Raw genomic sequence first — 21,863 nt, 5'->3', positions numbered from 1 at the left:
TCGGTTGTGGCTGCAAGTCTAAGGAGGGAAGGGATTCATGTCTACCCTTACCTAGACGATTGGTTGATCAGAGCTGTATCTTCGGAACAGGCTCAGAGACAACTAGATTATGTTTGCCACTTCCTTCACAAGCTGGGCTTCTCCCTCAATTTAAAGAAGTCACAGATGATACCATCACAGAGACTCCAATTCATTGGAGCAGTCCTGGACACTTCCCTGGGAAAAGCCTTGCCACCAGAGGTGAGGGCTCGAGATATTCTGCAGATGGTCATCAGATTTCAGAATGCCCAATATCTCCCAGCCTACGACTTTCTGAGGTTGCTAGGCCTCATGGCATCCTGCATATTCCTCGTGCCGGAGGCTCGCCTGAGAATGAGATCCCTCCAGTGGGCACTGAGAACTCAGTGGTCACAGTTCTCAGGAAGGATGACAGATCTCCTTCGGATCCCGGTCAAAGTAGCCCGAGACCTTCAGTGGTGGGCCTGTCGGGAGAACATCCTGAAAGGAGAAATGTTTTGGCAACCATGGCCGGAGATAACAGTAGTCACGGATGCCTCACTCACGGGGTGGGGAGCTCACGCCAACGACTTGACCATCAGCGGTCGTTGGTCTCCATCGGAGTCCAGACTACATATCAACCTGTTGGAGCTGAGAGCCATCAGACTAGCGCTGAAGGCTTTTCTGCCGTCTGTACGGGGAAGAAACGTCTTAATAATGACGGACAATACAGTGGCCATGCACTACCTCAACAAAAGAGGAGGCGTAGGCTCACTACCACTGTGCAGAGAGGCGATGCAGCTCTGGTTTTGGGCAATTCAGGAAGGAATCTCTCTATCGGCAATTCACCTAGCCGGAGAGAAGAACTTGACAGCGGACGCTCTGAGCAGGCAGAGCACAGTCTCTCACGAGTGGGAGATAGCTCAGGAAGTCCTTCAAGAGATCTTCGCCCTTTGGGGAACCCCTCAAGTGGATCTGTTCGCCACCAGTATCAACAGGAAGTGCGACAGATTTTGCTCAAGGGAATTTCCCCCGAGAGGAGCTCTAGGAGATGCGTTCGTAGTGGACTGGGAGTTCCCACTTCTGTACGCGTTCCCTCCGGTCCCTGTCATTCCTCAAATGATCAGGAGGTTGAGAAGGTTTCGGAAGACCATGATCCTAATTGCCCCGGATTGGGCCAGGAGAACGTGGTACCCGGACCTTCTAGACATGTCCATCTGCCCTCCAATTCGACTGCCATACAGAGAGGATCTTCTCTCGCAGAAGGAAGGTCAGGTTCTCCATCCAGCCATCAAGACCCTCAACCTTCACGCTTGGTGTCTGAAAGGTTGAGGTACAAGGATTGGGACCTTCCGGATGATGTTATGGAGGTGTTGCTTTCGGCCAGAAGGCCGGCAACTAAAACTCTATACCGCTGCCGTTGGAACAAATTTTGCAGCTGGTGCAGAGAAAAGAATATTGAACCCTTTTCTTGTGGTACACCTATGGTGTTATCATTCTTACTTTACCTGGCTAATTCAGGCCTACAGATTGGCACAATTAAGGGCTATCTCGCAGCGCTATCAATCTTTAAGCGCACTGCAGAGGAGCCTTCATACTTCAAAATTCCATTGGTAATACAATACCTAAAAGGATTAACTAATGTTTATCCCCCAAAACCTTTTCAAGTTCCCTTATGGGATTTAAACCTAATTTTAAACTTCCTAAAGGGTGCCCCTTTTGAACCACTACACTCTTGTTCATTGAAGCTTCTCACCCTCAAAACTGTTTTGCTAATAGCATTGACATCTGCTAGAAGGGTTAGCGAGTTGCAAGCCTTATCGTGTAAACCTCCACATACAATCTTTTACAAGGACAAAGTTGTTCTTCAGGTGAAGCCTAACTTCCTCCCGAAGGTAGTCTCGGAGTTTCACATCACTCAGAAGATTATATTACCTTCTTTCTACCCTCCTCCTCATCCGGGGAAGGAGGAAGAGAGACTGCACAGGCTGGACCCTAAGCGAGCCTTGAGCTTCTATATCAGCAGATTGGCTAAGATCAGACAAGCAGACCAACTCTTTGTAGGTTATGCAGGACATAAGTTGGGCCTTCCAATAACAAAACAAACCATCTCCAGATGGATTATTTTAGCCATTCTGGAGTGCTACAAATTGGCAGGAAAGGAGCCTCCTCAAAATCTAAGGGCTCATTCTACCAGGGGTATCGCAACATCCTCAGCCCTTCAAAGAGGGGTGCCAATTCGAGATATATGTGCGGCTGCCACATGGTCGTCCGCACATACATTTACCAAATTCTATAGCCTGGATTCCTCCTCTAGTCAAGAAACTAGATTCGGCAAGGCTGTGTTACACTCTGTCCATTCTGGAAGGGTAACATAACTTTTATTACTCCCGCCTCCAGTCACAATACCACTGCTATGGGAGTCTATCTAAGATAAGGAATACGTCGGAGGACACAATCCCTTCGAAGAACTAGTTACTCTTACCTTGTAACGTTCTTTCGATGGGATGTTCCTCCGACGTATTCCTTATCGACCCTCCCATCCATCCCCGCAGTATGACTTCCTGTGGGTTTGCAGCCTATGCTCCTTCAAGGTGATTAGTCTAATCCAAAAACATTACTGGGGACTACAAAACGGAACTGAGCAACGGACGCTGCGCGCGGCCTTTATAGGCAGGATGACGTCGACGTCGGCACGGAGGCCGTCGAGGGTCATCGACTCGGCGATCATCGACGCGCAGCGCCCTCTGGCGAAAAAATTTTCCGAGGCCAGCAAAGCTGAAGGATTTCTATCTAAGATAAGGAATACGTCGGAGGAACATCCCATCGAAAGAACGTTACAAGGTAAGAGTAACTAGTTCATCTAGGTAAACCAGTGAAAAGTACTGCTGATAAAAGAGCTCGGAAGTGGCCCAAGGAATTATGTTGTTTTAAACTGATGTCAAAAGAATTGGGACGTGTCACAAAGAATGTTGTTTTGAAAAGCTGGAAGAGTTGAACTCTTGGGGGAAAGGAACCCCAATACCTTGTGAACTATTTTGAACTTGGGGAAGGGGAAGCTGATTATAAGCCAGGACCTGGAAGAAGCTTGGGAACTTGGTTTTGAACACTATTCATTTCGATGCTGACATCCCTACAGATTGTATTCAGTTAGTTGTGAGGGCAAGTATAGGTTTTGGACACAGGCAGTCTTTTGAGTTGGACTTCCTGACGCAGACTATCCTTTGTTTACTTTGGGTAGCGAAATCCCACGTTAGCATAGGGCACGATAGGCCTTACTCCATCCTGAATTTTAAGTTAAATAAAGTAGTGAGATCCAATTTTGGATCTGTTGTCTGCGTCTTACTTCATGATGCCGTCACAACATCCAGGAAGTGTTGTTTTCAGCTAGAAGATCAGCAACAAAGTCTCTGTAATACTGCCGTTGGAATACGTTTTGCAGATCTAGGAAAGTGGATCCTTTTGTTTGTGACCCACGGTGATGTTGTCTTTTTTTGCTTGATTTGGCCCATCATGGAATTCCGATTGCCACTGTACAAGGCTATCTATCAGCGCTATCTATTAAGCGCTCGCCAGAGCAGATATCCTATTTTAAGATCCCCATTGTAGTCTCATTTTTGAACTAATGTGTTCCCACCGGTCCGTTTCATTATACCAGTGTGGGACCTGAACCTTGTTCTGAAATTCCTCATGGGTGCTCCTTTTGAGGCACTACATGTGCTCTAACGATGTTTGACCCTCAAAACTGTTTTCTAAACAGCCATTACATCGGCAAGTAGTCAGTGAATTGCAGGCTCTTTTGTCTAAGCCTCCTTTTACCACATTTTGCAAGGAGAAGGTTATTTTGAGAATCTGTCCTACCTTACTACCTCAGGTAGTTTCAGAATGTCATCTAACGCATAACATTTTTCTTCTTACCTTTTACCCACCACTGCATCCCTCGAAGGAGGAGGAGGGACTTCATTTTCTTGATCCTAAGAGGGCCTTGAGCTTTTACATCTCTAAGCTGACAAAGCTTAGGCAAGACGGCCACTTTTTGTGGGTAATGTGCTTCATAAGTTAGGACTGGCTGTGAAAAAGCAAACCTTGCCCCGCTGGATTATACTTTGCATATTGGAGCTCTACAGTTTAGCGAGCAAAGACATGCCTGTTGGCTTACTGGTGCACTCAACTAGGGGTGTGGATACTTCATCGGCCTTACAGAGGGGAGTACCAGTGCAGGACATCTGTGCTGCTACCACTTGATCCTCTCTGCATACATTTACAAAATATTATTGCCTGGACTGGCTTTAGGAGTCAAAGATGAGCAATATGTGGAAGGACACATTACATTCGAAGAACAAATTTCTTAACGCTGATAATATTCTTTCGATTGGATGTTCCTCCCAGGTATTCCTCATTGCGCCTCAGAAGAATTTCAGTGTATTACACCTATCTCTCTTTTACTGTCTGGTAATTTTGGCCTCGCAAATGTCTGTGCTTTCGAAGAGAGGGGAAAATCTAGAACTGAAGTAACGGGCGCAGCGTGTGCTATATATACACAGTTGGTCACGTCACGCTTGGCAGACGGAGGCTGGCGAGGGGTATTGAGTCGAAGACACTCGGTGCCCTCTATTGAGGGAAAATAAATTCCAAAGCAGCTGACGCTGGAACGAGATATACACAATGAGGAATACGTGAGAGGAACATGCAATCGAAAGAACTCTACCAGGGGAAAGTAATTTGTTTGTCTGATTTGTACTGTCAATAAAAAGCTCCTGTTCCTGTCTCCATTGTAGACTGCTGAAAAATTGTGCTACTGAAGCATTTGAGTGATGGTTTCCTGATGTGCCTTTCCTTGGTTGTGCACCATCTCCCTCATCCCCCAGCTGCCCCTCACAAAGTTCAGTTAAGGGACACGAAGTTGCCAAAGTGGCGATTTACAAAAAAAAGAATCATTCAAATATAATCATTTGGTACCCAAAGTTTTCGTGTTTGCGGTTCAAAATGAGGGGTATTCTAAATTGAGATGACAGCGGGTCAGAGATTTTATCAAATAGTTGCAGCTTGTTTATCTTTTGTTCAAGAATTTGTGATTGTAAAGATTTTGATCTTTCTTTTCCTTTGCCTTTCCTATATACGTTTACTGTTTTAGAATGTAATCTTTATTACACATAGGTATTCTTTTTAGTTTGGGCTGCGGGTAAATGTCTTAGATCCGTTTTAATTCCTTGCACCTAATTCTAAAGCATGCTGGTCGGGCAGCTTAACACTTTATAATCAGCTAAACAAACACAAGTGTAAGTTCTGCCACTACAAAATGCTGAAAACCTAATAAAGTATACCTAAGCGAAATCTAAAGATGAAATTCTAAAACATTAATCGTATAAGCATAGAAAAAGGATCTGTGATATTTACTCAAAGCTGATTTGTGCAATTTCTGTTTCCTCGCAATTGTTTTTACCACTTTTTACCACAAACAAAATGTGGGGGAACCCTGCACCCTGATAATTTGCCCCCACCCCTGATATCTCCCCATCTTTCCAAATAGCTAAGCCCAAGCCACCATCCACATTTTTCTAAATAAAATTGCGCGGAAACGGATTTCATGCCAATAGTCTGCGAGCAAAGTGGGCAATATGATTAAAACCTGCTAAGGCTTTATATGCTTATTTTTCCTGACTTTCAGGTACTTCATTATAACAAAACATTTATTCCACAGATTGTCAGTCTGACTCAAGTAACAGAAGTTACCATGTTTCTGGAGGAATTATCTATGCACCTAATTTGTCAACCCATGGTATGGAAAAATGAGCTCTGCCAAATGTGTCTGCAGCTTATGTGCCTCTGTGAGATCAACTTAAAAATATCAGGAGATTGTTCCCCTTTGATACGTACAATCGAAAAAATTGCTGATGTCCTGAAAGAGGTGAGTGACAGCCAGATCTTTATGTTCTGTATTGAATGACACTCCTTTGGTTCCATAATGAATTAGCTAATTTTGTTCCCATGGTTTGTTTTTAAGGTTTCAGTGTTAGCCTTCATTGTTCAGTAGTATGGTATGCTGATCTTTTTCATGCTATGGTCATGTAAATGCTGTCTTTAACAGGTTGAACCCTTGTGGCATGCTCCACATTTCCTGAAATAATGCATTAGAAAGAGCTTGAACAATATATCCCTTACTGCCTCCATTACATATGTTGATTCACTGCAGAATGTCATATATACTTAAACGTTTTAGTTTATGAATGGAGGTAGTTGCAAGAGAACCAAGCATAGCAATATGATTGTCTAATACATTAGAATTGTGATTTGTTTGCAAATAACTGATCACAGGAACAGTCTCATTTTCTGACCATAATAGTTAGAGGGCATTACATTATTGGATGGATAATTTGTAGATGTTGGAGTTTGCTGTTAAATGTAATGTAAAGTATACAAGAAGTTAAATGCCTCATGGATCAGCCCGTAGTTCTGTTTTTCAGTGCATGCATTAGTGACATGGTAGAGTAGTTGAGCTTTACCTAATTGCAGGCGATGACATAAGGTTCATGATCCAGTAGAAGTAGAAAAAATGGCTCAATTGAAAAATGCTGGCACTTCAAAACTAAGGCTAAGTGCATAATCCTGCATTTATTCTGCAGAAATCCTGTAGAGACTGAGAGGCGAGGTTTTAAAGGATACCAACAAGAGAAAAGCCCAGGGTTGCACTCTGTTTTTTCAAAGACATTTGTCCCAAGCCTGGTGCAAGCTGCACTACACTTAGGAGCCTTGCAGTGCTGAAGTGTGTCTGGCGGTGCTTGGTTTCTTAGACAGCGGGGGAAGTGGTTTGGCTATTCGGTCTAGGACACAATTGTTTTGCTCTAGATGATTGTCTTTCATAGTGACTCAAATCTGCTAATAAATGTTGGAATGAAATGCTGCCCTCAGTAATTTGCAGCATTCATGAACTGTTGGCTCAAGTATTTCCATCCATTACTGTTCATTTTTGCTTTACATTGAGGTAACATTGTGGGGACTTAAAGAGGAGAGAGGTTTGGGTGCTTAGAGTGCTATGGGCCGTTAAACAAAGAGCCTGCGTATCAGCTGTACATCTTAATTGTGAGATCTCATCTGGATTGTTGTATCCACTTAAGGAAACCAGAGCCACGGATGAATAAAGCCAGATTAGAGTTGGACCAGCAATAGCTACTAAAATGTTTCATGGTTTAAATGGTAACACTTGCAAGAAGAGGATAACGAATATGAGCATATATACAGAAAAGGTATATACAATCGAAATTAAACAAAAGGGTTTGACCTATGTATTCACAAAGCTATTCGAAATTATCACATTTCAAGAAGCACACACTTTTCGTGTGATTAAAGTCATTTAGGTGAGATTGGGAGAAGAGGTAGCTGAAGTTAATATTAAAGAATATTTTGTGATGAAAAGGATATTGAAGCCATAGACTAACCTCAAAGTGTAATGATGACCACAAAAAAATAAAAGGGACGATGTTGGCAAAGAAAGGTGAAGTTGGGAAGAGTAAGGTAAAATATGCTCTGATTTTGTCTGGCAAAGTACACTTTTTCATTTAGAGACAGAGCTTGCCAGATGTTGATCCTGGTGAATATATGGGAACTCATCTTTTGCATGACGTGCAAGTGCATGAATTACAAGTAAGTAAAATGTACACTAAGGTCCCAGGTGGTAGCATCTAAAACTGCCTAAATGTTATAAACTCAGTTGCGCAAACCAGCAAATGATTCTGCTCCCACACTCCTTTGTAACTTTGTTAAACTTGGGGTTTCTCCCAAAGTAACCTAGAAGTTGACCCTTTGCTCACAGTGTATTAGAGAGGCTCAGCTTCACCTCACTGATGAGGCCCGACTAGGCCGAAACATGTGTCTGCGGTTGCTGATGGTACTCTTGTTCAGAGAAGATTTGCCTAGCATTTCGGTGCTGGACTGCCCTTGTGGGTGGGACAAAAGCTGATATGCAAATAGTTATTTCTCCTCTGCAAAGAGTGCAGTGAGCTAAAACGTAGTTGACCTTCCTGAGTTGAAGAAATTCCATAGAACAGGGTATTCGACCCATGTTCCTTATCACTAGAGGGACACCCACACTCCTTTGTTAAATTGATGATTCAGTATTAACCTACATGTACCCCATATGATTTCTTTCTAGCTCAATACAATACAAATCAGTGATACAGATAACTGACTTTCTGTGATCAAATAAAACATTTTCATAATAGTAACTTAATTTCAAATGCAGTTAAGGCTTAAAATAACTTACACAGGGCATCCCATAATTGGGGGGCATGGCTTAGGCGGCACCGGAGATGGCAGTATAGGCAGAGAGACAGAGATAAAATTAAAATATGGACGATATTTTATAACTCATCTCATATAAAAGTAATGCTGGAACATTAAAATAGCAGCGAACTTCACTTCAATGCCTCTCCATAGCATTTTCTGCAATATATAACGCTTACCTCGACATTGCAGACTTCAGGTGATGGAGCAGCTGATTCTCACTTTGATGGTCCGACTGGAAGACCTGGTAGAAGAGATTTTACCAGCTTGTGGTATCTGGAGAAGCTTTTAGTGCCCTAAGCCGTAGTGAAGAAAATTGGCCGGACAAACTACTCTGTAGGTAAGGGCGCCATACATATGCCATTCCTCTCCTGTGAGGTAATCATTTTGCTGACTCCCAACAACTCGATAGTGCTCCCTCACCCACTACAAGTCTACAGCATTGCAGGTGCGACCCGCCTTTTGACCCCGAGCTTTGTCTTCTCGATTTCCTACGATTAACTAGTTAACCTCCGGCTTCATTATACTGTTACGCTGTCTGTTTTTTCGGAACACTGGATCGCATAACTCCCTGGCTTCAGAGGTTTTGCTGAGGCCTGCTCGACACTGACACCTGTGTCCAAATTATATATTGCAAGCGTCCTAATTGAAAGGTTTGTGCATATAAACCCTGACAATTTATACTTACCTATAAATATGGGTAATACTAATAACACGGCTTCTGCTTTAGATAATTCCTCACTAAACTCATGTATGAAGAATATATTAGAGGAGCTAAGTAGTATTCGCTCTTCATTTTCCACTCTTTACTCCAAGTCCTCTAATATTCAAGAAGAGATTAAAGACTTTAAACATGATATAAAAATGTTTTCAGGCAGACTAGATGAAGCTGAGGAAAGAATTTCTTCTGCTGGGAACAAAATGGAGGCTCTAGAAAGCATGCAGCAAAAAAAGACTTCATTTTAGAACTAGAAGTCACAAAATTAGAAGACCAGAACCATCGTGACAACCTTCGCTTCTATGGGATTCCTGGGAAAATAGAACTAGAAGACCCCGTTTACTTCCTGCAATGTTAGGTATCACCTTCTCTCCCCCTTTGGAATTATAATGGGGCCATCCGGTAAGACCTAGGTTCTGTTCCAATAGTTCCACGCCAAGACCTTTTATTGCCGGTTTCCTCAGACAGCAACAAGCACTCCAGATTTTATTAGCTGCCAGGAATACGTTCCCTATTATGTTTCAGGGTCACAAAATCTTTATTTCTCCAGACTTTTCAAAGACTACCCAAGCCGAAAGAAAAATATTCGTAGCAATGAGATCCCTCATGAAGTCATTAGGTATCCAATATGGATTGCTTGATCTTGCCAAAATGATCATCACTATTCCAGATGGTCCCACCAAGGAATTTACTGATTTGCTGATCATAGTGACCTTTATAGCATGCTTCAGTTGCATCAATCTGCCCCAATGGAAACATCATCTTCCTACAAACAAACATCTCTTGCCGGCAATGCAGAACATCTTTCAGTGCAACCCTTGTATAAAAGAGCAAAGAACAAACTAAGCAAGTGTAGTTCCACATGACATAGACCTGCTTCATTACTTCTCCAGGATTCTTCGTCTATCCCTTGTGGAACCAGAGACAAATCTAGATCACCTATTAAAAATTACTCTCGCAGCCTTACCAACTTGAGCTCAATCTAGATCCACTGACTTGTTCTTTTTTTTTACTTTCTCCAAATTAGCTGCATACGGAATTCATTTTTTCTGTTACACCTTTATGGTAAACTTAACACTGTATTCTGTGCTAATATTCCTATATTTTTTGCTAGATCTCCTTGCACCCTTGTAACTCCCATGATATTGGCTACTATTGTTATTTTATGTGGCTACTTTTTAACTCTATTTTTACTTTTCCATCTTTCCACATTAACTCTGCCACTATCATTTCTTTCTTTTATATATATCATTCGAGTGGATTGTGCTCTCCAACGTATTCCTCATCTTAGATGTATTCCATCCAGCTTTGCTGCTCTCGGAAATTCTTTCGGCAGAGGGCACCGTGCGTCGATGTCGTCGAGTCGATGGTCCCTCGAAGGCTTCCGTCATCGGGTGTATAAGTAGCACCCGCGGCGCCTGTTGGCCTCAGTTCGGTTTTTCTGTAGTTACGTTGCTTCGGACATTCGGCGCGCCTCGAGTTCTGTCAGGAAATATAATATAATGAGAAGTAATTATGTCCTCGTCATCGGCGCCAATCACGACCCCGAGATCGGGTTTTAAGAAATGCAAGTCGTGCGGTTCAAAAATGTCGATCACGGACCCACACCGCAAGTGTTTGTGGTGTCTCGGGGAAGGCCAGGACATGGAGGGCTGTTCGAAGTGTCAGGCGATGACGGGGAAGGCCCTGCGAGAAAGGAGAGGAAAGCTACAGGTAGGTCGGAAGGATCGAAAAGCCTCTAGTGTTGAGTCGAGACCCCATGAAGAAAAATCTCCTCGACGCGAAAGGCATCGATCTAGATCCCGAAGCGATTCTCATCGCTCGTCGTCTTCGTCGAAAAAGTCGAAGAAACGACGCCATAGGTCTCCCTCCACCTCGTCGTCAGACGAGTTTCCGAAAATGAAATGCCCCACAAAACATTTGTCTACCGAAGAGTGGGAAGCATTCAGGGTCAAAATGATGGAGGTGTTTGAGAAAGCAAAGCCTCGGTTCGCGCCTTCTTCGGAAGCCGGCCGGGAGCATCACCGCTCAGAAACTCGCCCGCCCTCGAGCCTGGGTGATCGTAAAAGGAAGGATAGGGAACCTTCCAGGACGCCCAGCGATAAACGCTCGAGTCGAGTCGACCGCTCGAGGTCACCGACGCTGTCCGAGACCTAACACCTCAAAGGGGAAACCGTCTAAGGATGCTTCGATGCCCTCGATGCAGACCCTGTCGACGACCACTATGTCATCAAGGCCGTCGACGCCTTTATCGACGTCGACGCCGAAACCCTCGGCGCCAAAGGCTCCAACCAAGCCAGGGCAGCCAGAAAAAGAGAAGAAAAAGTTACATGTAATTCGTTCAGAGCCTGGTACTACACCTCTTCCTCCTCCTCTCCCAGAGAAGGTTTTCAAGCCTCTCCCTAGGAAGGAGTTTTTCAAATCCTTGACCTCAATTTTTGAGGAACAGGAGAAATCCGAGGAGGAAAATGTACCTTTTGGATTGGAGTATGGCACCCCAAATGTCCCAGAATGCTTGATCTCAGAGGAAAGCAGAATGAGGGATTTTGTGGAGTCTTTACACAATGCAAGTGGCATTGACACCTCTCCTGAGAATGACTTCGGTAGACCAGATCCAGGAGAGCATGCCAGTCCATCTTACTGTCAGTTAATGACCAAGGTGGTAGATTACTTGGGATGGGCTAGACCACCAGCCCAATTCGTCCTGGACGATTTAACAGACATATTGGACCATGGTCCCACTGAAGACCCAGTACTACCTTTTCATGTAGCCTTGCAAAACAGGATGGCCAAGAATTGGGAAACTCTGGATTCTATTCCTCCGGTAAATAAATCCCTCGCATCAAAATACCGCCAAGCCAGTAGCGACCCCAGCTATCTGTCAAAACATTCAACTCCTGAGAGTTTGGTCATACAGGCAGCCACAGCTTCCAACAAACTTGCGGACCCGTCTATCCCTCCAGACAGGGACGATAAGCGTGTGGATGGTTGGGCACGGAAGGTATTTTCAGCCGGGAGCATGGCATTAAAATCTGCCAACTCCACATGTGCCTTGGCAAAATTTTCGTACATTCTATGGGAGTGCATCGCAATGGCGGCAGAGGACATACCAGAAGGGGAAGAAAGGGAAGGTTTCCTAGCCATCGTTAGAGATGGAAAGGAGGCCATGCAGGAATTCCTTCAATCTGGATTGGACACTGTGGATAGTGTAAGCAGGTCCATGGGCACTAGCACGGTAATGCGCAGGTTTGCGTGGTTACGGAAGTCGGTTTTTGCACCGGACGTACAGAACCGCCTCCTGAACATGCCTTTTGACGGGTCTCACCTTTTTCGCAACAAGGCTGACGAGAGCCTTGAGAGGTTGCAGCCCTAAAAAGCAGCGGCAAAATCCTTAGGAGCTGCTACTAGGCAACCTCAGCCTTTTCGTGCGCAAGGGAAATCATGGAGGGGACAGTCCTATCGTTATTACACCTCATACGGGAAGACGAGAGGAATGGCCAGTCAAAGGGGCCAAAGAAAGGCCACTCGTGGTGGACGAGGAAAACGTGCTAAACCAGCTGCAGCCTCTTTGCAATCAGCAGCTGCAACATCCGCCACAAAACCACTTTGAGGACTTGCACCACAAAACACCTATTGCCTTCCTTTTCTAAAGCAACCTCAAAGCAATCCACCAGGGAGACACCCGTTGAAACTTTCAAACCTGCTCCTACAGCAGGAAGTTCTAACCCTGGTGGAGAAAGGTGCTATAGAACCAATACCTGCAGCGGAGAGGATCAAGGATTGGTACTCCTCGTATTTTTTGATCCCCAAAAAGGACGGGGGACTGAGACCCATCTTCGACTTAAGAAGCTTGAACAAGTTCCTCAGGAAGGACAGGTTCAAGATTGTTATCCTTTCTCAGATCCTTCAGGCCCTCAACTGCAGGATTGGTTGGTGTCATTGGACCTCCAGGATGCTTTTTTTCATGTGCCGATTCATCTCAAACAGAGAAAATACCTGAGGTTCGTAGTTGGCGACTCAGACTATCAGTTTTGAGTCCTGCCATTCGGGTTGACTTCCGCCCAGAGGGTCTTCACCAAGTTAATGGTAGTGGTGGCAGCGCACCTCAGGAGAGGGGGGATTCATGTCTACCCCTACCTGGACGATTGGTTGATCAGAGCACGCTCTGCCGAGCAAGCACTGGATCATCTGAAAGTCACCTGCCACTTCCTCCACAAACTGGGCTTCTCCCTCAATTTCAAGAAGTCTCAAATGACACCTTCCCAACAGCTTCAGTACATAGGAGCTGTACTAGACACATCCTTTAGGAAAGAGCTCGCCTCCCAATTTGAGGGCTCAAGACATTCTTTAGATGGTTTCCAAATTCCAAAGTGCCCAAAATCTCCAGGCTTACGACTTTTTAAGGTTGCTTGGCCTCATGGCATCCTGCATCTTTCTGGTGCCAGAGGCACGCTTGAGGATGAGATCCCTTCAATGGGCCCTAAAGACTCAGTGGTCCCAGTTTTCGGGTCAAATGACAGATCTTCTTCAGATTCTGAACAAGGTCAGACAAGACCTTCTATGGTGGACATGTACAGAGAACATCCTAAAAGGAGAACCTTTTTGGCAACCATGGCCGGAGATCACAGTAGTGACGGACGCCTCACTCCTGGGGTGGGGAGCTCATGCCAACGATTTGACAATCAACGGTCGTTGGTCTCCATCGTAGTCATATCAACCTTTTAGAGCTGAGGGCAATCAGTCTAGCGCTGAAGGCCTTCCTGCCATCTGTCAGGGGAAAGAATGTCCTGATAATGACGGACAACACAGTGGCCATGCACTACCTAAACAAAAGAGGAGGCGTGGGGTCACTACACCTGTGCAGAGAGGCAATGCAGCTCTGGTATTGGGCGATTCAGGAGGTAATCTCTTTAACGGCAATTCATCTAGCCAGGGAACAGAATATGACGGCAGATGCTCTGAGCAGGCAGAGCACGGTATCCCACGAATGGGAACTGGCTCAGGAAGTCCTTCAAGAGATCTTCGCCCTTTGGGGAACCCCTAAAGTAGACCTGTTTGCAACCGTAATCAACAGAAAATGCGAAAGGTATTGCTCAAGAGAATTTCCCCCGAGAGGAGCCCTGGGGGACGCGTTCGTGGTGGAGTGGAATTTCCCACTATTGTACGCGTTCCCTCCGATTCCCGTCATTCCTCAGGTCATCAGGAGGCTGAGAAGGTTTCGGAGCCGCATGATCCTAATTGCCCCGGATTGGGCCAGGAGAACGTGGTACCCGGACCTTCTAGACATGTCCATCTGTTCTCCAGTACGTGTTCCTCAGAGAGAGAACCTTCTCTCTCAAATGGAAGGTCAGGTTCTCCATCCAGAGGTCAAAATGCTCAACCTTCATGCTTGGTATCTGCAAGGCTGAGATACAGGGATTGGAACTTTCTAGATGACGTTATGGAGGTGTTGCTTTCGGCAAGAAGGCCAGCAACAAAGTCTCTATACCGTTGCCGTTGGAAAAAGTTTTGCAACTGGTGCAGAGAAAAGAATGTCGATCCTTTTCTATGTTCTATTCCGGAAGTATTATCTTTCCTTCTGACCCTAGCACATAGAGGTCTGAATATTGGAACAATAAAAGGTTACCTTGCGGCGCTTTCCATTTTCAAGCGCTCATCGGAACAATGCTCCTACTTCAAAATTCCTTTGATAATACAATTCTTAAAAGGACTCAGTAATGTGTTTCCTCCTCACCCATTTCAAGTACCGATCTGGGATCTAAATTTAGTCCTAAAATTATTAATGTGTGCTCCTTTTGAGCCTATGCACACGTGTCCATTAAGATTACTAATGTGGAAAACAGCCTTCTTGGTTGCTCGAACATCAGCAAGAAGAGTGAGCGAATTGCAGGCACTGTCTTTTGGGCCACCCTATACTGTGTTCCATAAGGACAGAGTTGTGTTGAGGGTAAAACCATCATTTTTACCGAAAGTAATATCTGATTTTCATTTAAGTCAGAAAATTGTCTTACCCGCATTCTATCCTCCACCCCATCCTTTGAAGGAGGAGGAAAGATTACACAGGTTGGATCCGAAAAGAGCTTTAAGCTTTTACATCTCTAGACTTTCCAGACTTAGAGTGGACAACCAGCTGTTTATAGGTTACACAGGAAGGAAACTGGGTAAATCGGTGACAAAACAGACAATTTCACGCTGGATTGTGCTTTGCATTTCAGAATGCTACAGACTAGCTCAAAAAGACCCTCCGGAAGGGTTAAGGGCTCATTCCACCAGAGGCATTGCCTCCTCCATGGCCCTTCAAAGAGGTGTTCCAATAAGATCCATTTGCGAAGCAGCAACTTGGTCTTCGCTACACACCTTCTCAAAATTCTATAACCTGGATTCTTCCCAGTCTAGGGAGCTAACTTTTGGAAAAGCAGTACTATACTCAGCCATCTAAGAGTATCGAAAAATCTACCCCCTCCTCCAGAGGAATTGCTTTGGGAGTCTATCTAAGATGAGGAATACGTTGGAGGGCACAATCCACTCGAAGAACAAGTTACTTACCAACTGGTAACGTTCTTTCGATTGGATGTTCCTCCAACGTATTCCTCACCGCCCTCCCAACCTACCTCTCTGTAGATTTTTCAGGGTTATTGCCATCTCAAATCTCGCAAGGCTCATACCTGTCTGCTGGCACAATCTACACAGTACAAGATCAAAGATAAAAAGGGGGAAAAACAGAACTGAGGCCAACGGGCACCGCGCGTGCTACTTATACACCCGATGACATCACCCTCGACGGAGGCCTTCGAGGGGCCATCGACTCGACGACATCGACGCAACGACATCGACGCATGGCGCCCTCTGCCGAAAAAATCTCCGAGAGCAGCAAAGCTGGATGGAATACATCGAAGATGAGGAATACGTTGGAGGAACATCCAATCAAAAGAACGTTACCAGTTGGTAAGTAACTGTAACGCTCACCTGATTCCCGCAGAGGCGCCGGTCTTGACTGGGTGAATGCCGTATCTTCAAAGGTGATGTGTAACACACGGTTGGCTCTTTGGGCTGGACCTCTGTGCACTGTATGTCTGACTCGAAGAGTAAGATGTCTGCAGATAGAAAATATGGGATTAATGAACCGGGGTTATTGGGTGCCTCTATCCTCTTCCCTTTCTCTTCTCCTGTAGAACCCCAAAGGTTAACGCCCTCACCTTAGGTAAGTGAACGCCGAGCTCTCCATCTGCCTCGGGGCAGGGTGCCGTAACCAGTTTCTTCACTGGATAAGGGTGCAGGCCTCTTGACTTCAGAGGACTGCTGTCCGTCGTTAACTGCACGAACGGTAAGTTCTGGGCACTTCAAATGTCTTAAAAGTCTTTAGTAATGATATCTCTTGTTTTGCAGGGTTCCGGCGATGGCGGATGGCGGGCTGATGAGAGTTGAGGATCGAACCCGCGTGAGGAATAGAAGCGCCTGGAAGCACGTAAGTAAGCGCTTGTAGCCTGCTTCACGATGCGCACTAACTGTCCCTTTTATCTTGCAGGTACAAGTTCGGAGCTTTAGAGAAGCTGAAGGGTGCTGGAATACCCACTGGATTCGGCGTGGGAAGGAGTAATGGCACGTGAGTAATAAAGTTGCCCAATGTCTTTAAACGCACCTTCTTTTGTCTTTCAGATGCGGGATGCAGCGCCGAAGGCCTCCGGAGCTTGCGAAGAGCTGGTAAGCTTTTGTCTTTCAGATGCCGGAATGCAGTGCGAAGACCTCCGGAGCATGCGAAGAGTAGGTAAGCCTTTGTCTTTCAGATGCCGGAATGCAGCGCGAGGCGTTGGTGACAGCCGATGGACCAGGTGAGAGATGCGCTGCCACTGAAGACCGTAGTGCTAACCTGTTCTTTCTTTGTCTTTACAGGTGCTGCTGAAGACTGGATTCCAGGATGGTAAGCCTTTGTTCGCTTAGGCCCAGGATCAGAAGCAGAAGACACGATGAGCGTTCTGCTGCAGAGAATGCAGAATAACGCAAAGCAAGATTCATCCATCGGGTGTGGTTTAAATAGCCTCCTGTAGTGCTTAGGTGTCTCCTTCCACAGCCACGCCTAGGTAAGAAAAGAGTTCCTGCTTTCCAGAAGAGTTCCAGTGTTCTGAACCTAGGGAGTGGCTCCTGCCCCACCCAACAGGAAAAGTAGTCCCAAACAGAAGAGGATGAGGGGTTCAACTGGCAGGTAAGTAAGCAGCATGGTCTGCTGCAGGTAAGTCCACCCAAGCATAATGAGCCCCGCTCTTCCAGCGCTGGGTCTGGGCATCTTTATGAGCCTGGTGCCACTGGCGCCAGGACAGGGTCCAAAAGGTCCCAATTGGGACTGGCTGGCACTCGGAACCGGGGTTATGGGTCTGCTTCCAAGGGAGTCGGGCAAGTCCTGATCTTTTGGAAGCAGAGATCATGACAGTAACTTCTTCTTTTCCCAATGTCTTTGTTCCCTTCCTCCTGGACTTACCCGCTTATCCTTACACTGCTGCAATGCGTGGAGGCTAACACTGAATTTGCTCTTTGTTTATTACTTCTTATATTTCCTATGCATATTTGGTTAACTTCATTTTATCGAGTCATATCATTTGGTTGAATTGTTTACTTGTATGCACAAATTATATCTATTTAACTTCTCACTTGGAATGTTAAGGGTTTAAATCACCCCATCAAACGGTGTAAAGTCCTTTCTCAACTTACTAAATTCAAGGTTGACATTGCATGTCTTCAAGAGACGTATGTCGGCTCCGACAGCGAAAATAATAAATTGAAAGCTTCATGGATCGGACATATGCTATTTTCAAATGCACTGAATAAGAAGAGAGGTGTTTCTATACTGATCAATAAGCGTGTGGCCTTCTATATTGTCAGTGAAGAGGACTCTGAAGGCAGCTGGATCATTATCGAAGCAATTGTCAACAATCTACTTGTGTCTATAGTTAATATATATGGTCCTACTGCCCCGGAACCCCTTTTCTGGTCTAACCTCAAACTGAAACGTATGCAGAAAAATGCTGATCAACTTATTTTCACGTGGCGATGTTAACCAAGTGAATGACTTTACTATGGACCGTAAATGTACTTCAATTTTGTTAATTCCAAATTTCGCAATCATTTCCTTAATATCTTAACCTCAATTTGATTGACTATTGGCGTTTCTGCCACCCATATATGAGAGACTATACTTTTTTTTTTCTCCCCCACAGCATTCTTTTGCTAGAATAGACTACATATTTGTTAATTCTCCATTAGCATCATCCTTAATTAACTCTGAAATTAGTCCCATAACTATTTCAGCACCTGCTCCTGTTCTTACCACCCTGGATTGGACACCTATCTCTAAACTTTCCCCAAGATGGAAATGTAATTCTTTCCTTCTAAAAGATAACTCCTTCATTGAAAACACAAATTCTTTTATTGATGGGTTTTTACCAATAATCTCACAGAACATAGTTCTGTACACTAACTGGGATGCTTTCAAAGCTACCCTACGTGGATTTGTTATCCAAATTACTGCCTCCAAAAAACAACAGTCCATTCCTAAGGAGTTGTTATCTTCCATTAAAGATCTTGAACAATCTTATTATAATAACCCCAATTCTTATATTGCCAAATCTCTTATGTCCAAACGTATTGAATTTAACAAATTAAGTATCAATAAAGTTGCAAATACCATTCTTTAATCCAAGACTAAATCATAAAGTGGGTCTAACAAAGCAGGAAAAATGATCGCCTCTTATTTAAAAAAGAAAAATTGCATATTACATACATTACAACTTCGGATGGTAATAGATTGACGAAGCAAATTGGTATTAATAAAGCTTTTTTAGATTACTATTCCAACCTGTACGCTTAGGACCCATCCATTAAATTGCCTGAAATGTTCTCTTTTTTTTTTTAAAGAGACAAGAAGCATATATATATGCTTATAAGGGATGTAACTATTTCTTTACAAGAAATTAAACAAGCTATTCTAGACCTTACACCTAGCAAAGACCCTGGTCCAGATGGACTTTCCATCGACGTTTAAAAAACATTAATTGACTTACTCTCTCTGAAACTATTTCAATTATATTCCCACTTTACAGAAATTGGCCATAGTTGTGGCTCCTTTGGTGAGACTCCCCTTATATTATTTCCCAAGCCTGATAAAGATCCTTCACGGTTCAAAGATCCTTCACGGTTCAAAAATTATACACTGATCTCTCTTATTAACTCTGATTCCAAAATGTTCACAAAAATATTAGCTGAACGATTAGAGAATGTTCTTCCCAAACGTATCCACATTGACCAATCCGGCTTCATTAAAGACCGATATGCTTCATCCGACAATAGGTTATTATTTAATGTCTTATCGCACTCTAAAAATTAATCATTAGCCCTTTCTGCAATAGATGCTGAAAAAGCGATTGACCGTGTCGCATGGTCCTTTATGTTGCACTTCTTAAAATGGCACCGTTTTTCTCTGCACTTCACCAACCTAGTCCAAATCCTATATTCTTCTCCCTCCACTAGAATCCTCATTAATAACTCCCTTTCCTCCCCTTTTCAAATAAGGAGAGGTACTTGCCAAGAATGCCCACTTTCTCCTTTTATGGTTTAACCTAGCGTTAGAACCCCACCTGCAGCTTATAAGATCTAATCCTAGTATAAGAGATATCTTTGTTTAAAAATGTGGAAGTGAAGATTTCTGCCTTTGCTGATGACATTTTGTTGTATCTTTCGAACCCTACCTCCTCAATTCACCACTTAATCAATGCTATAAATGATTTCTCTAAGGTATCAGGATCAATTAAACCTGGGCAAATCCGAAGTCATGCCTCTCACTAATTCCTGTACCCTAACTAACACACCATTGTTTGGTATGACTTGGCAACCTGCACATATTAAATATGTAGCCCTTCATATTGCCAAATAAATCCATATTACTGTTACACTTAACACGAATTTCATATTAGAGAAGGTTACCTAGATGATTTCCGGTTGCTCTCCCCTCTTTTTGTCATGGTGGGGACGTCTTGACTCTATAAAAATGATGATTAGCCCTTCAATATTTTATTTTCTATCAATGAGGACCGAAGCTATTCACGCCAACTTCTTGAAAAAAAACTGGACTCATTACTTCTTAAATTTCTTTGGAATCAAACAACTCCAAGAATTGCCATCAATGAACTAAGACTTATGTGTGGGAGCAAGGGGCCAATGGGCCCCTCTCTGCCATCACTTCTCAGTACAAGACTCGGACCAAGTGCCTCCCGTGGTGGGTACACCCCTCGTCCTTATGCGATGTTAACTTTGGGTTACATTCACATAGATGGGACCACTGAGCAGGACACGGGGGCATCCATTTTTTGTACCCCCTTTCGACTCCATCTTGGTGACCAGGCCTCACTGCTATAGTACAAAATGCCTCTCACCCTTTCCCTGCCGCAGCAGCTCGGAGCACATGGCCCCCACCCTCGTTCCCACTCTGACTAGAAAACTCTGCAGCTCTATTCTCACGCTGAAGCCGGAGATGCTTGCAACAAATAATAAATGTAACACATCTCTTTTCCTCTGAGATCACTGTCCTGCATGTGAACCAACATGAGCTAAGCACATAGCTCGTCCATCTCCACAAAAGTTCCTTGCCCTCTTACCCTTGCCAGTTGAAACTTATTGCCATTCTAACCCTTTGTCCCTTCAAGATATTCCTTTCATGTGCCAGACTGCTGACCATGCTATGAAGCCCACCCAAGAGACCCCCAACTAACATTAGACCCCTGCTGCAGTATATCGTGCCCAATACTAACAAATGCCACATACCTGAGATTCTTGTGAGACTAACCCCACAGTTCAATGAGAGTATTATAGTGGTCAAGACCCGTAAACCTGTGACCTGTATAATCCAAATGTTATAGAAGATATAGATACCTGTGTGATTTGTATAATGACATGATAAACTACTGAGGGTCTTTTTGATCAACCATTATTTAGTGCATGTATTATTTAGAATGTATTTTCTTAGCTTAGATGGAGACCACCGTGCTTCACAGCGACCTGACCTTCACCCATCCGGAGCACAGATGTCTGCGTCAATCCTCCCGCCAACCAAGCAACCAACCCGGAGGAAGAGATGATGCTCACACCTAAGACACTACCCTGGCTGACCAATCCGGGTCCAACGTAGCATCATATGTTAGATATGCCAATGTGCTTATATAATGTGTTGTAACCTTGATGTAGTCAGCGCCTCTCAGAGATCTAGATAAACTTTTCCTTGAACTCTAGCAGCCTGCTCTGTTGTGCCTTATTCCCTGTCCAGGGAGTGTCTGTTTTATTAATTTTACACGTGTGAGTCAGGGAGGGCACAAACATTTCCTAAACATGCTGGTGGAGTAACTTTTGCAAAATTTCACTTGTATCACAAAGCCTTTATACTGAAGCAATTAACCTAATTTATCTACTTTTAAAATCATCTTTCTGATGCACCTACTTGGATCAATATTGAGGCTGATACTTTTACCCCTCTCTCCCTTGCTCATTTTCTACTCACCTCCACTTGGCCTAACACTTCGTACCCTTCATTACATTTATTTAAATCCATTTGGGGTAAGTTACCTGCTAGTGCTTTCTCTTCAGTGGATATGGAAAACATTGTTTTTTTGGTTTAATAAGTAATTTCCAATCAAATCTAATTTTAACAAATTTAACAGATGGTTCTCATCAGGCGTAAAGCTTATTAAACACTTATTCCATAACTATAGAAATATCTTTCGCACGCCTTAGCCACCAATATAATATCCTTGATACGGATTCTCTTTTTCATCTAAATCTTATCAAATCGTTAACAAAATCACTACCTACATTGATTCAAAAGTCCCCA

At 44.0% G+C, this 21,863-nt stretch overlaps 1 protein-coding gene across 2 annotated transcripts in view; it reads left to right on the top strand.

Moving 5' to 3' along the window:
- Nucleotides 1–21,863, top strand: part of FOCAD (focadhesin) — a 2,926,805-nt gene that overhangs the window by 399,438 nt on the left and 2,505,504 nt on the right. For both annotated transcript variants that reach the window (XR_011282193.1, XM_069630760.1), the window contains exon 8: nucleotides 5,699–5,905. Coding sequence is in view for 1 of the 2 variants with exons in the window: in XM_069630760.1 (XP_069486861.1) it covers nucleotides 5,699–5,905 (207 nt within the window). In the remaining variant the exon portion in view is untranslated. The remainder of the gene's footprint in view (nucleotides 1–5,698; nucleotides 5,906–21,863) is intronic.

This window comes from Ambystoma mexicanum, chromosome 6q, assembly GCF_040938575.1.
Source record: "Ambystoma mexicanum isolate Mex_15411 chromosome 6q, UKY_AmexF1_1, whole genome shotgun sequence".
Lineage (NCBI taxonomy): Eukaryota > Metazoa > Chordata > Amphibia > Caudata > Ambystomatidae > Ambystoma > Ambystoma mexicanum.
This window is presented reverse-complemented; position numbering and strand designations above follow the sequence as displayed.